The following is a 12,809-nucleotide window of genomic DNA, read 5'->3' on the forward strand; positions in this document are numbered from 1 at the left end:
AATTATCTTTCAACGTTTACAATTTATGATCCACACTAATAATCTAACAATTTTTAAATATATATACTTCTGAAAAGCATAGAATTAACACAAATAAAAAAAAATGTATTTTATTCGAATAAAATTATAATATGTTATCGACAATCAAGTTTCGTTATTATTTTCAAACATTTGTTTTATTATATATTGCATTGATTGTTAAAAAAAAACCATCAATCATGTTACATATGTATCAACTATTAATCTTTCTAATCTTATAAGAGTTATCTAAAGCACTCAACAAGTAGGTTTTATAAATATTCTTGTAGAACGATCGAAAAAGCCACGAGTGCCGTCGGGTCCTGCTGGCATTCTTGTTACATTCTCGGGTAAATGCATCATCGCGATACCATTATTGCTTTTTGATCGATAAAATCCATTCTGGTCTGAATTCGAAGAACACAGAGACAATCTTCTCATGTTAGTATCGTAGCCAATATCACGATTACACATCGACAATCTTCTAAAAAATGATCCACAATCAGCTGATCCGCGACGATTTGCGATATAACAATCTCTTCCGCATTCCATAGAAGAACCTATAATAGGTAACAATGTCATAAATTATATAATTATATTGAATCTTTAAAAATATTTATTACTTTACTTGCAGTTTATCTAACATAGAAGTTACGTTCACACGATACAATATACCACGAAGGAAAACAAGTGTGATTACCATGCGATTGATACTCCATTCTGATAACACGCAACTTTTAACACATATAATTTCTGATAATTTCTTAACCAAAAGTGTTTCAATCTCCATAATTTTTTCGACTTCGCTTCTTTTGTATTTTATTCGTGACACTTGTATTATACATTGCGATTACACATATACAAACCTGTTGATGAACAGCAAGAATATCGGCGATTTTCATGATGATGATTGAAGGTATTCGAATAACTTGGATGAAAGAAAGCTGCTTCGGAACCGGATGAACACGTGGAATAACGTCTACCAGAATCTGAACTAGATCCGGAACATGAAGACAGCCGTCGAAATATAAAACCGTTGTCAGAATTGGATATAGAGCAGGAAGAGAGTTTACGAGATAACCATACGTCCGGTGAAGGCGGTCCTAATAGCAAACGTATAAATCGATTAATATAATATTAAATAAATATTATTTACAACCATAATTTATTTTACTATTTTTATCATTATTATATCTTACTATTTATACTGTTACTCTTATTATATATAATTTTATATTTTTACTATATTATATATTGGATTGAGTCTTAAATCATTTCGATTTACTGTATATCTGCGTATATAGTTTTTTGCTGATAAAAGCCAAAAGTTCTTTGAGCGTGGCATCATGATGTTACCCGAATGAAAGATGGCAAAAGGTCGTCGAAAGAAATAGTCGATACATAACTGAATAAAATTACTTCAAAAAAAATCGCCTTTGAATGAATAAATCATAGTATGAATCATAATATTATAGTAAAAAACCGAAATGACTTAAGACTCGACCCAATATATATTTAAATAAAATACCTTGGGAAGGATAACTCCTATGTATATGATACGTCGAATGTCCCTGAATATTTTTCTTATACCTTGCTTTTCCATCTTCAGTTTCAGATCCACTGGGACAACTGGATGAATTATAATATATATTGTTCTCTCTGGATATTCTATTTAAAACACCTTTCCTCGTGGATTGGTGTTTCCTCTTCTTATCAGCCAATTGATGTAACTCGTATATTTTCGCATCACCCAAGGTCATTTGCATAGCGATTTGGACAGAAATGGAGTCTGTAAATTCTACCATGGCGTACTCTTCGTTGGAAGCCAATTCCGGCCTTTTGGAGATTGCTTGACGCACCTGTGCGTGTATGTTTGTGTTTATGCGTATGTGTGTGTGTGTGTGTGTGTGTGTGTCCGCGCACGTGTATAAGAAAATTATTGCCAGTTTTATTCCTTGTTTTAATATCATTATTATCGAGAATATTGATATATCGAAACATTTTACGTTATAAGTTTTATATGTCCAATTTTTTTTATCGACGTCATTTTCAGTATTAATTATTGTGATATATTAGCTATATAAGATGACATTTGCGCGAGAAATGTAACATGCAATACTCAACATGTATCATACAAATTAAATATAAATTACCCATTAAACTAAATTGCAAATTAAATTTAAAAAATAAATAATTTACGGATAATGTAAAATACAGTTTATTATTAATTATTATTGTTTAAAAAATTATTAAATATGATTTTCTTAATATGTAAAAAAAGTAAATTAAAATTATATAAAATAATGTCTTGATTGACAACATGTAAGAATTGCGAATATATTGAATAATCACTGCAGTGGAAACCCTATGTTTTAGTTTTTACGTATCGACTTATAACTTGCTAGCGTGAGTGCTACGTTGAATATAAGATTACAACTTATACAAGCACATTATATCACAATAATAATCCTTGCAGATTACGTCACTATACAATGCAATTATGAAAAATTTGACTAGTGAGGGCAGATTTATGACAAACAACTATTATCTCCCTTTAAAACCTACAACTTTTGTTTAAACTTTTTTATTTCATTTTTCTTCAGAAATATTCGAAAAAATTAAAGTCGATCATCTAGTTGTATGGATATCCATGTTTCTAAATAAAGTTACTATAATTGAATTAGACAAAAAGAAATATAATAATTTTATTCTTTAACGCATATTTCAGAGATTTAAAACTCCTATTTATATCTGTATTCTATTCTGGAATATATGTTCGATCGAAAAAATCAAGCACACTTTACCTCGGAAGGTGTAGGGTGTCCAGGTCTAAGAATTCTTATCAACGCTATTTCACCGCAAGATTTGAAAATCTCGGCGACAGATTCAACTGTCAACTTTTCTATCGGTAATCTGGCCGCTAATATAGTTCTAGAACGTGTCGTCTGATCAAAAGGTGGTAAAGGATCTACTCTACGCAATTTAGTCCCTTGTGGATTAACTTCGAGTTTCTTAGATTTTGCTAAAGCTACTCCAACCACTCTCCAATCTCTGCTCAGGTGTTTTACTTTCTTAAAACTGGATATCAATTTCAAAGATACATAGCCTTCTTTGTTCCTTTTCACGTGTTTCAGCAGAAACGCATCCTTTATAATATTTTCGTCGGAAAAGTAAAATTCCACTTGAGCGCATATCTTATCAGCCAGATCATCATTCAATGTGTCGATATCATGTGTCGTTATTTTCTCAATTAGCCGAGATTCCGATTGTTTCTCATTTTCTAGTTTCTCCAGTGTGGCATCATTCATAGAATCCGCGCCCGAATCTTGTTCCACATCAATCCCTTTCGCAGATCTCATTTCGCTATCATAATCCGATAAGTCAGCCTCTTCGCTCTTGGAGCCTCTTCTATCAAAGGAAAGACTCACGTCACTGTCAACGGAGGAAATACTGTCTCTCGTTTCAGACTTTTTCATAGGCGGAGGTGAAAACGATAGACTGTTCATCTCGTTTTTCGATTCTTGTTGCGCTCCCAATTCCATTTTTATCAAATTATATAAAATGGCTATTTCCCAAAATTATTTATAATGTTAATAAGAGTAACAAACCATTTTCTTCGTACTCTCAATTATAACTCTTTCTACAAATTTTAAATGTTTTTACATCCCTTGGACATATTTAAAAATATCACTGATAAATTCTCTTCTTCTCTGTAATAAAGTACTCGTACATTTTAATTACAATTGTGAAAAAATATAAATTTTTACGAAATATATATGTATTATATATAGATATAAAAATTTACGCAAGAGTACTCTCTCAAATATACTCGCGTCGCGTACTGACCTCCTATGCTGCTGGTGATTCATTTTATAGCCACGGTCGGCCAAGCACGATGCGATGGCAAAGCTACAATGATCTCGCGGCCTTCTTGAATGCCAGTCAAAAATAAGGTATTCGGAAAATGATCGAAGGGTATACTTGCATAAACCTTGAACGCGAAGGAGAAAATGGAAGATTTATATTAACCCTTTATACACTTTGTATCTTACTATGCGACATTGATAATCGTCTAATGAAAGTTTATTTATACAATTTATAAAATGTACTTCTTTTTTTAGTAATTTTTTTATATTGGCAATTTCTCTATTATAAATAAATAAAAGTTTATTAAATAATTTTAATCCTACAAATCTTATAATTGGTATTATACAAAGCAATTTACAAAGTGTGTTAAATATGTGTAGCTTGCAATGTAAAGCATGTATAATTGTGATACACATATTTTAAAACAATTACTGTACATACACTATACATACATTATAAAGGGTATTTTATATAAAGGTTTTATTTTTATAAAGATTTTAATTTTATAAAGATTAAAGTATATAAATACCCGTCTTGTGAACAAAGTTCTATCATGTTAATCGTAATTAGCACTTGGCAGTATTCCACATCCGTGAAAGATTATCGGTTTGATGCTCCGACAGAAAGAACAGAACTTACGACGACGAACCAGACTCAATCTTGGGTAAGGCCCTACGGGCATTTTCGCGCATACAAACGATTGCATCCGTACGCCAACGGCATAACAATATATAGGTCAAGTGCGGCTGGTATCACGCATATATGGCCGTGAAGGACGAAACAATCCACAAGTCGTCGAAATGAAAGGATTCGGTTTCTCGACTCGTCAGTGTCGCATCAAACTGGATTGCTTTAAAAGACGGGATGATAACCTTGGTCTCTAAAAATTGACGAAGGAGAAAAGAGAAAGACATGAGAGAAGAAATATGTATAAAATAAATTACACACCCGTGCGCGCGCGAGCACATGCATGTGTATATGTAATTTTCCAAGTGATTTACCTACAACTCTTTTTTTAGTAAGAGAAAGAAATTGATAGAAAAGAGAAAAAAAGAAAATGATGTAGCAGACAAATTTACTGAAATTTTTAATATAATGCAAAAAGACAAAATGTTTGTCTTTTAAACAGATTTTTACCAGTGTCTTCCCTTAAAATTTTCAATCTGTACATTTAATTTCGGTACTTTATATAACACAGACATTGTTAAGAGATTTATATAGAAAATATTTTACAAATTTTTTTTGTCACGTAAATTGTATTCTCATATTTTTAGAAAGATAATGATTTATTGCTGCAACATTTCAATTTAGATTATTCTGTGTCATTAGCTTCAAATATATTTTTGCTACTATGCAAGTTTTTCACATACATTATTACCTTGAGAACCAATTTATTTTTAATTTATATACATATGTATGCGCGCGCATTATGAATATTAGTATTTGTAGCTTTTTGGAGATATATTTTATATCTTGATTGTTAACGATATTGTGGACAATGTTGTTTTATTATTGACTTTGAAGTGTCAGCACGACCTGGAATTTTAAAAATTTGTAGACAATATATTTTGTAATTATACATCAATATTCGATCATAAATATATCTAAAGTATGCAATATTTCTTATCAAAAATTAAAACTTTATATATGTATACATATATATATATATATATATATATATATATATATAAAATTATTCTTTAAAACTTTATATAGACTTATGCTAATTCTGAAAAATGATATTACCTAATTGTAGCTCTATGTACAAAGCTAGCATTATCACTTGTATAGGTATATCACAATCTGATTCTTTAGACGTCCATATCTAGAATAAAAGGAATTAATTTAGTAGGAATAAAGACAAATATTAAGAATTTAGCACACATAATTTTCAATTTCTATTCTTTGTTATAATATTATCATTATAAATTAGATTTAATGTTTTTTTTTTTTTTTAATTAAAGTGTATAGGCTTATACTTTCATATTAATTATTAATAATTGTATATATATATATATATATATATATATATATATATATATATAATGTATAGATCTCTTAAGGTTGAAACAATTTTTCAGATATAAGATTAATAAAAATTATCTTGTCGAATATTAATGTTATATTAATGTTAAATAATAATATTAATAATTATAGTATATTAGTTTGTCAGAGATCTTTTTCAAATAACAATAATAATTAAATTCTTTTTAATTCTAATGCCTTTAATGTTAAATGATTAAATTAGTTATGAGCATGTTTCCATATACACTGTTAATACTGAAAATCTATAGTTTATGTTACATAGTATATTATATATATTTTCAGTAATATCGAAACATGCCCCATGATAAATATACACTTGATATATATACACTTACTTGCTTTAAAGTTTTTCCAGATTTATCTAGTTCACCTCGTATGGCGTAAGCTACAGCCAAATTGTAATGTAACACAGCAATGCCGGTAGAAACTGTAGTAGGATACCATGCTACAATTTAAAGTGACAAGGAATTTATCTATAACTTATTACTAACAATAAAATTATTATTAGTTCATAGAATTATTATATTATAAATTATTACATTTTGAGAAAACTCCAGTATAAACAAAAAAATGTTTACTAATAAAAAAGTTGAAAAAAAAAAAATATATATATATATATATCTATACAAATTTTTTTTTAATCTTTAAAACTTTTCAAAATAAAAAAATTGTTTGAAATTGTTGTTGAAAAAAACACATTGTTTTTTTATTTCAAAGCTTTAAATCTATCAAAATTTTAAAAAATAAAGAAAAACTGTTGCTTTCTTTCTTTCAAACAAAAAATTCATATAAAATTTATAAAAAGGAAAAACATTATTTTCTTAATTCACCTTTTGTAGGCTTTGCTGTAACTTCCTCCATTTTTTCTTTATCTTTCTCTTGAACTTCTGGCATTGATATAGTTGTATGCAAATCTTGAAGATTTTCAAACTTGAGATACTCCAGTGCTTCGCTAATTCTATCCATAAAGATCAGACTTTCGGCGGCATATAAATTACCCAACAGTTTATACGCTCCAGGTAACTTATTAAAATTTAGTAAAGCCTTTGCATGTTCGAGCGAAAGTATATAATCTCCAAGACACAAAGAAATATATGCACTAGCAGCTAATACACTAATTTTCAAATTAAAAGATTCGATAATAGTAGCTTGGGACATTAATGTTGCATGGTGCATACCTAAAATAATTGTATGAAAGATTATTATACACATAAACACACATAAAAAGACAGGAAAAGGGAAGAGAGTATAAAAGCGGAAAGATAGAAAGAGGCATATAAAATAATATGTTTGTAAATTATAATGTGTACCCAAGTTGTGACTAGATGTTAATGGTAGTGTACTTGTCACTGTTTGTGAATTTATTATAGCCGTTTGAGGCAAATTGGGCTCATTATTATTTGGTAATAAATTTAATGCATTCTTCAGGCATAAACTTCCAAACTCCAATGTTGGTTGTGGAATTGCATAGGATAGGCCTTCTGAATGATAATTAACATTTTTTGAAAGAGATGCGGCCAATATGATTTTCTTATGAATACCAGAACCTATAACTTTCTGCACTAAATCTTTGCGTCGCTTTGGATCAAAATCCACTTTGTTTGACTAAAAAATATATTAAATTATATTGTTTACATTACATTAAGCACAACATATTTAATCATATATATATATATATATGTTTTTGATAGTGTGTGACTGTGTACATATTATTTATTGAAAATGTGTGTGTGCATATATATATATATATATATATATATAATATATATATGCACACACACACATTTTCATTAAATAATATATAAACAGTCACACACTATCAAAATATTATAATACAATATAAAAATCGATATCATATATACTTACATCCTTGTGGTTAGAGATACAACATTCTGCCATTCTGAGCCAAAGTTTAGGATTATTATGCAACTTTTGTGCAGCTTCTGTAAAGCGATCAAAGGCTTCTGATGCTTTACCAGCATGCAATAACGATACACCCAAACTGTACATCAGCTCGTAATGTTTATCGCCACCAAGTGTGTATAGCGACTGAGAAAATAAAGGATCTGCATAAAATAAGTTTTTATTTTTTAATGACAGTTGTATAAATAATTGACAATATTATCAAGAAAAATGTTTCATTATATAAATGTTTCGAGAAATAAGAGATTGTAAAAATCATACTTCAATATATTAAAAATTTCTATATACTTGCTTATTTTATAAATAAAAATGAGTAAAATGCACTCAACCAGAACAATATGAATTATATTAAATATAACAGCTTATTTACACCTACATAAATATACAAATACATATATATATATATATACATATATACATATGTATATGTATATATGTATATATATATATATATATATATATATATATATATATATATATATATAAATTACCACTGTCTTTGACTTGTACACTCTCTACTGCACATTTGTTTTCATGTAAAGCTTTTTGAAGATAAAGACAAGCTAAATTTGGTTTGCTCATTGCAAAGTATAAGCATGCTATATTGTTATAATATAAAACAGCCGAAGATTCTCCATGTAATCTGTAATTTACATATTAATGCAATGTGTTTTAGAAGAATACAGACAATTTGACAATTTATTTACTTATATATACATACACACACACACACACACATATTGTTACATTTTAAAGATAAAAATGATTTCCATCATACACACACAAAGTTGCACAAAATCTTTCAGGGATTCCAATTTCATCTACAGATTCATGAAATATGCTAATTTTATGTGTTTCGTCTTTTTTTATTGTATTTTATATATCTCGTCATATTTTAACCCTATGGAATTTCTTGCTAATATATGTTGAATATTCTTTTTCCTATTGTACAATTATTATATCACTTGTAGTGTTGAAAATATTCAAAATGCATAACATTTATATTAGTGTTTAACTTTATATAATTAATATTAAGAACGTTTAATTAAGATTCTTGTGAGACTTTGTTTTCATGCACATATGATTTAATTAATAATATTTGTAACATACTTGTAATCTAAATGTCTTTCTATTGTTGCGGAATTCAACAATTTCATTGCCTTCTTGTAATTTCCTCGTAAATACTCCAGATTAGCCTTTAAAAAAATGGTTGATGTATTCTAGAAATAATAGAGTAATTTAATAAATCCGTGTGAAAATATGTATTTATAAATTTAATCAAAAATATTATATGGAAAAATAATAAATGCCATATATAATATTGTATACATGTAGGTGTACAATTTTGTACAATATTTACAATAAATAAACAAGTATTTGCACACTCACGATATATATGCATACTAGCACAAATCCTATCATCCTGTCCTATCTAAGATGAAATTTACTATCTACATTCAAAGTTCTTTTTTATAATAAAAGTGTGTGCACAAAAAAGATTTCTGTACAAATATCTTTTTATTTTTATTTTAATTGCAAAAAACATAATCTTTGCAATAATTAAAATTTAATTTGGTTTGATCGTAATGATATATAATTCTAAAATTTGTAAAAATTGCAATATATAATACCATCGATTAAATTATCAAATCAATATGGATTCTAAATAAACATAAATCTGTCCTACACTTCTCAATCTATTGATCCATTTATTAATCTATCCATAATAAATTAATGAATCATTCTAGTATATTATTATAATAAATAATGATGTTACCACTATTGTGCCCAGCGAAACTAATGTTTTCCATTCTTTTTTGCAGAGTTTCAATTGATGAGTCAAAAGATATATTCTTGCTTTACATTTTAAGAGTTTAATCTTGAATGCATCGATCACTGTATCATTGATGTCTTTCTTTTGTTCTTTTTGCTCCTTTATTTTAGACTTTATTATTCCGTCCTTGTCAACGGATGATATTTTAGAACCATCGATAGATACATACTGACTTTCGACATAATTTAATATTGAAAGAGCTGGATCCGGTTGTTCCATTATTATATATAATTCGATCAGTAGGAGACAAACTTTATTTGCTAAGGTTTCTTCTACAATCAGAAAGAAAGAATATATGTATATGAATATATGTATATGAATATATGTATATGTGTATAATTATATACATACAAAATCACATATATGCATAATGTCGAAAGAAAACATTTGCTTTATTTATATCAAACAATATGTCAATCATTTACTCTATATATTATAAATATTAATTTTTTATCTTTCTTACAACATCCAATTTTTCTACTGAAAAACATAATTATACAAACCCATTGGCTCGATAAAGGCAAATAGCCTGGTCATGATTTGAAGCGCAGCATTGTATTGTTTAGTATGATACAATAAAACAGCTTGATTATATCTCATAACACACTTCTCAACATCATCTATGGCCTCATTGGAATCTGTTGATATTTGGCCACATATAGCAATTAAACTTTTTCGCATTAACTCGGTCTTTTTCAAATCACTTTTATAATATTCCACCACAACCTTGTTGTGTGTAACTTTGAGATCCATAGGCCGGAGGCTTTCTAACTTATTTAAGTAAGATAAGCATGAGGCATAAGACCCTTTTTGAAATTCCGATAATGCATTTTGTGCTAAATCACGTTCTTGCTCACTTATGACAGAGTCTTTATTTTGTGTTTCTAAAGTTTCATTCATAATTGATACAATTGCTCTTCAATAATGAATACAAAACTGTGAATTTCTATAAAGTGGTAGAATTCTAATAATTAAATGTTTCTATATTACATCTGAAAATATCTCATTTTTGGCAGGTCTCTTTAATAGGTTATCCAAATTTTTTATTCTCAGATGACAAAAGTTTAAATTAATTGATTTAATGCAAACAATTACAATATACAATATTTAAATAATATGACGCACAAATGTTATTACGTACACTTTTTTAAATTCTACTCGAGTTCTCTCGAGTATCCACAATTAAACTATGACTATGGATGTGTAAAATACATAGACGAACATCAAGGGCGATACATCGGAATTCGATATTCGATTTTCTTCGAGTTGATTCGAATGGTCAAGTTGGCAATAAATTTTATTTCGTCAGAAGTAACGAAAAAAGAGTAGAGTATGCAACTACTGGTTCTATTGTTTCACGTTTTCGTTCTCGAAAAAAATTATATAAATCAGTATTCAGGCATGAAAAAAAAAGATATATAGACAGCTCATATCCTTTTTCTCTTTTATCAATTTATTTCTTTCTCTATTTCTATTTGAATAGAGGCCCTTGCACAATGCCAGGCAACAGGCAATAGAAATATAAAATAAGAAATAGAAAATATCAACCAATCGGAAAAGAAGATAGATATTATTCTCTGCTCCTATTGGTGGATATTTTCTATTTCTTATTCCTATTCCTGTTGCTTGGCATTGTGCAAGGGCCTTAATTTTCTTCTCAGTCTATCTTAATATGTCTATGGACTATGTATGGATATAAGTATGATTACTATAAAACGTGTTGTTAAATATTTTTCGAAGTATATGTATCCTGGTGCTCAGCGTTATTTAAATAATAGTAATTATATGTAATTGTATAAATATACAGTCAAAAAATATATATATATATCTACATATGTATATATACATATATTAACTATCAGACAAATGCGACATGATAGTTGTATATACATACATACAAGATCTTGAATTTTATAATGCTTTGCTCTTTATTATATTTATATGTAAACATATATTCACTATGTGTAGGTACATCTTGTACATACAACTAGCATTTTCGCCTAACAATTATATATGAAACTTGAAACAAATTAAAAAGGTAAATGATTTTGTACAGATCATGTCATTTCAACAGCAATGGAAAGAAGTAGTAAAAATGAGAAGCACATTGTATGGCTTGATATGGAGGTATAAAATTGTTTCACATTATTTAACAGTAACTAATGAAAAGAATTGAAAAGAACAAATCTTCCAGATGACAGGTTTAGAAGTGGAAACGTGTCATATTTTAGAACTCGCATGTTTAATAACCGATGAACATTTAAGGCCTGTGAGCGATTGCTTAAACATTATTATACATCAATCGGATGAAATTTTGGAAAACATGTCTGACTGGTGCAAAGTACAACATAAAAAGGCAATTTAATCTTTTTAGAATGGTAATCTCCTTTTCATAGTGTAACTATTATTAATTATTCATAAATTATTAAAATAAATTTTAGACTGGCTTAATCGAAGATTGTCGCTCGAGTAAGATTACATTGGAGGAAGCTCAACAAAAAATGCTTCAATATTTGGAGAACCATGTTCCAAAGGAAGTGTGTCCACTAGCTGGTAATTCGGTTTACATGGATCGTATTTTCCTCAGGAAATATATGCCATTGATCGATAATTATTTACACTACAGAATTATCGATGTCAGCACAATCAAAGAGTTGGCAAGGTACTTGGTTACTTTACAATTACTATCTTATCTACATATTTCAAAAAGCGAGGACTAATGTATAGAATGTGTTTTAAATTTATATGTGTATATATATATATAATATTTTATCATACAGAAGATGGCAACCAAGTATAGATAAAGCAGTTCCAAGAAAGCAATATTGTCACAGAGCTGCTGTTGATATAAAAGATAGTTTGAACGAGCTTTATTATTATAGAGAACATCTATTTATAGGAAAGAAATAATAGATCTTCATTGGATTTTTAAAGATCTTGGTAATAAATATTGACACTGAAAAAGTTTTAAAGCGATCCCTAAAAAGCGAAATAAGAGCAACCAATTGAGAATGTTTTACAATTTTCGTGAATGATTTCAACGCTCACGATTGCGTTGTCGTGCGTTGCGCTATTTCGCTCCATAAAATCTATGGAGATGAAGCGCACTCTAGGTCTCATT

The 12,809-nt window shown here is 28.5% G+C and overlaps 3 protein-coding genes across 7 annotated transcripts; 1 reads left to right on the forward strand and 2 right to left on the reverse strand.

Annotated features, from left to right (window-relative positions):
* Positions 1–92: 92 nt before the first annotated feature.
* On the reverse strand, positions 93–4,555 carry Achl (La ribonucleoprotein translational regulator Achilles). Of its 2 annotated transcripts, none has more exons than XM_029322964.2 (5): positions 4,415–4,555; positions 2,823–4,009; positions 1,547–1,877; positions 885–1,121; positions 93–578 (listed from the first exon to the last, which is right to left on the reverse strand). In XM_029322964.2, exons 2-5 carry the CDS (start codon positions 3,558–3,560, stop codon positions 277–279), a joined length of 1,608 nt encoding a protein of 535 aa, XP_029178797.2. In that variant the 5' UTR covers positions 3,561–4,009; positions 4,415–4,555; the 3' UTR covers positions 93–276. The 2 variants fall into 2 exon arrangements, with proteins under 2 accessions (XP_029178797.2, XP_029178798.2); XM_029322965.2 differs by lacking the exon at positions 4,415–4,555 and having other exon boundaries at positions 2,823–3,728; positions 3,865–4,390.
* A 393-nt stretch (positions 4,556–4,948) lies between these two features.
* On the reverse strand, positions 4,949–10,909 carry Not10 (CCR4-NOT transcription complex subunit 10). 2 transcript variants are annotated; one of them, XM_029322963.2, is made up of 11 exons: positions 10,830–10,894; positions 10,192–10,634; positions 9,632–9,960; positions 8,965–9,074; positions 8,346–8,497; positions 7,798–7,997; positions 7,242–7,536; positions 6,762–7,109; positions 6,267–6,376; positions 5,632–5,710; positions 4,949–5,421 (listed from the first exon to the last, which is right to left on the reverse strand). In XM_029322963.2, the coding sequence occupies exons 2-11, from the start codon at positions 10,586–10,588 to the stop codon at positions 5,366–5,368; spliced, it is 2,076 nt and encodes a 691-aa protein (XP_029178796.2). In that variant the 5' UTR covers positions 10,589–10,634; positions 10,830–10,894; the 3' UTR covers positions 4,949–5,365. The 2 variants fall into 2 exon arrangements, with proteins under 2 accessions (XP_029178796.2, XP_029178795.2); XM_029322962.2 differs by having other exon boundaries at positions 10,192–10,909.
* Positions 10,910–11,345: 436 nt separating this feature from the next.
* Positions 11,346–12,652, forward strand: LOC114946407 (RNA exonuclease 2-like). 3 transcript variants are annotated; one of them, XM_029322869.2, is made up of 5 exons: positions 11,346–11,465; positions 11,745–11,815; positions 11,883–12,044; positions 12,130–12,350; positions 12,469–12,652. In XM_029322869.2, the coding sequence occupies exons 1-5, from the start codon at positions 11,378–11,380 to the stop codon at positions 12,596–12,598; spliced, it is 672 nt and encodes a 223-aa protein (XP_029178702.1). In that variant the 5' UTR covers positions 11,346–11,377; the 3' UTR covers positions 12,599–12,652. The 3 variants fall into 3 exon arrangements, with proteins under 3 accessions (XP_029178702.1, XP_085345902.1, XP_029178701.1); XM_085489776.1 differs by having other exon boundaries at positions 11,410–11,475; XM_029322868.2 differs by lacking the exon at positions 11,346–11,465 and adding an exon at positions 11,578–11,652.
* Positions 12,653–12,809: the final 157 nt, after the last annotated feature.

Source organism: Nylanderia fulva, unplaced genomic scaffold (assembly GCF_048542155.1).
Source record: "Nylanderia fulva isolate GAGA-0341 unplaced genomic scaffold, ASM4854215v1 Scaffold9, whole genome shotgun sequence".
Taxonomy (NCBI): domain Eukaryota; kingdom Metazoa; phylum Arthropoda; class Insecta; order Hymenoptera; family Formicidae; genus Nylanderia; species Nylanderia fulva.

Excerpts from the sequence above, each read along its gene's own strand:
- Not10 (XM_029322962.2), bottom strand. The coding sequence starts at position 10,588 with ATGAATGAAACTTTAGAAACACAAAATAAAGACTCTGTCATAAGTGAG. Across the intron at positions 8,498-8,964 it reads GAAAGACATTTAGATTACAA|ATTACATGGAGAATCTTCGG; the intron begins GTATGTTACAAA and ends TGTAAATTACAG. Across the intron at positions 7,537-7,797 it reads GTATCTCTAACCACAAGGAT|TCAAACAAAGTGGATTTTGA; the intron begins GTAAGTATATAT and ends TATATTTTTTAG.
- LOC114946407 (XM_029322869.2), top strand. The coding sequence starts at position 11,378 with ATGGATATAAGTATGATTACTATAAAACGTGTTGTTAAATATTTTTCG. Across the intron at positions 11,816-11,882 it reads TTGTATGGCTTGATATGGAG|ATGACAGGTTTAGAAGTGGA; the intron begins GTATAAAATTGT and ends CAAATCTTCCAG. Across the intron at positions 12,045-12,129 it reads GCAAAGTACAACATAAAAAG|ACTGGCTTAATCGAAGATTG; the intron begins GCAATTTAATCT and ends AATAAATTTTAG.
- Achl (XM_029322964.2), bottom strand. The coding sequence starts at position 3,560 with ATGGAATTGGGAGCGCAACAAGAATCGAAAAACGAGATGAACAGTCTA. Across the intron at positions 1,878-2,822 it reads GACACCCTACACCTTCCGAG|GTGCGTCAAGCAATCTCCAA; the intron begins GTAAAGTGTGCT and ends ATACACGCACAG. Across the intron at positions 579-884 it reads TTCTTGCTGTTCATCAACAG|GTTCTTCTATGGAATGCGGA; the intron begins GTTTGTATATGT and ends TACCTATTATAG.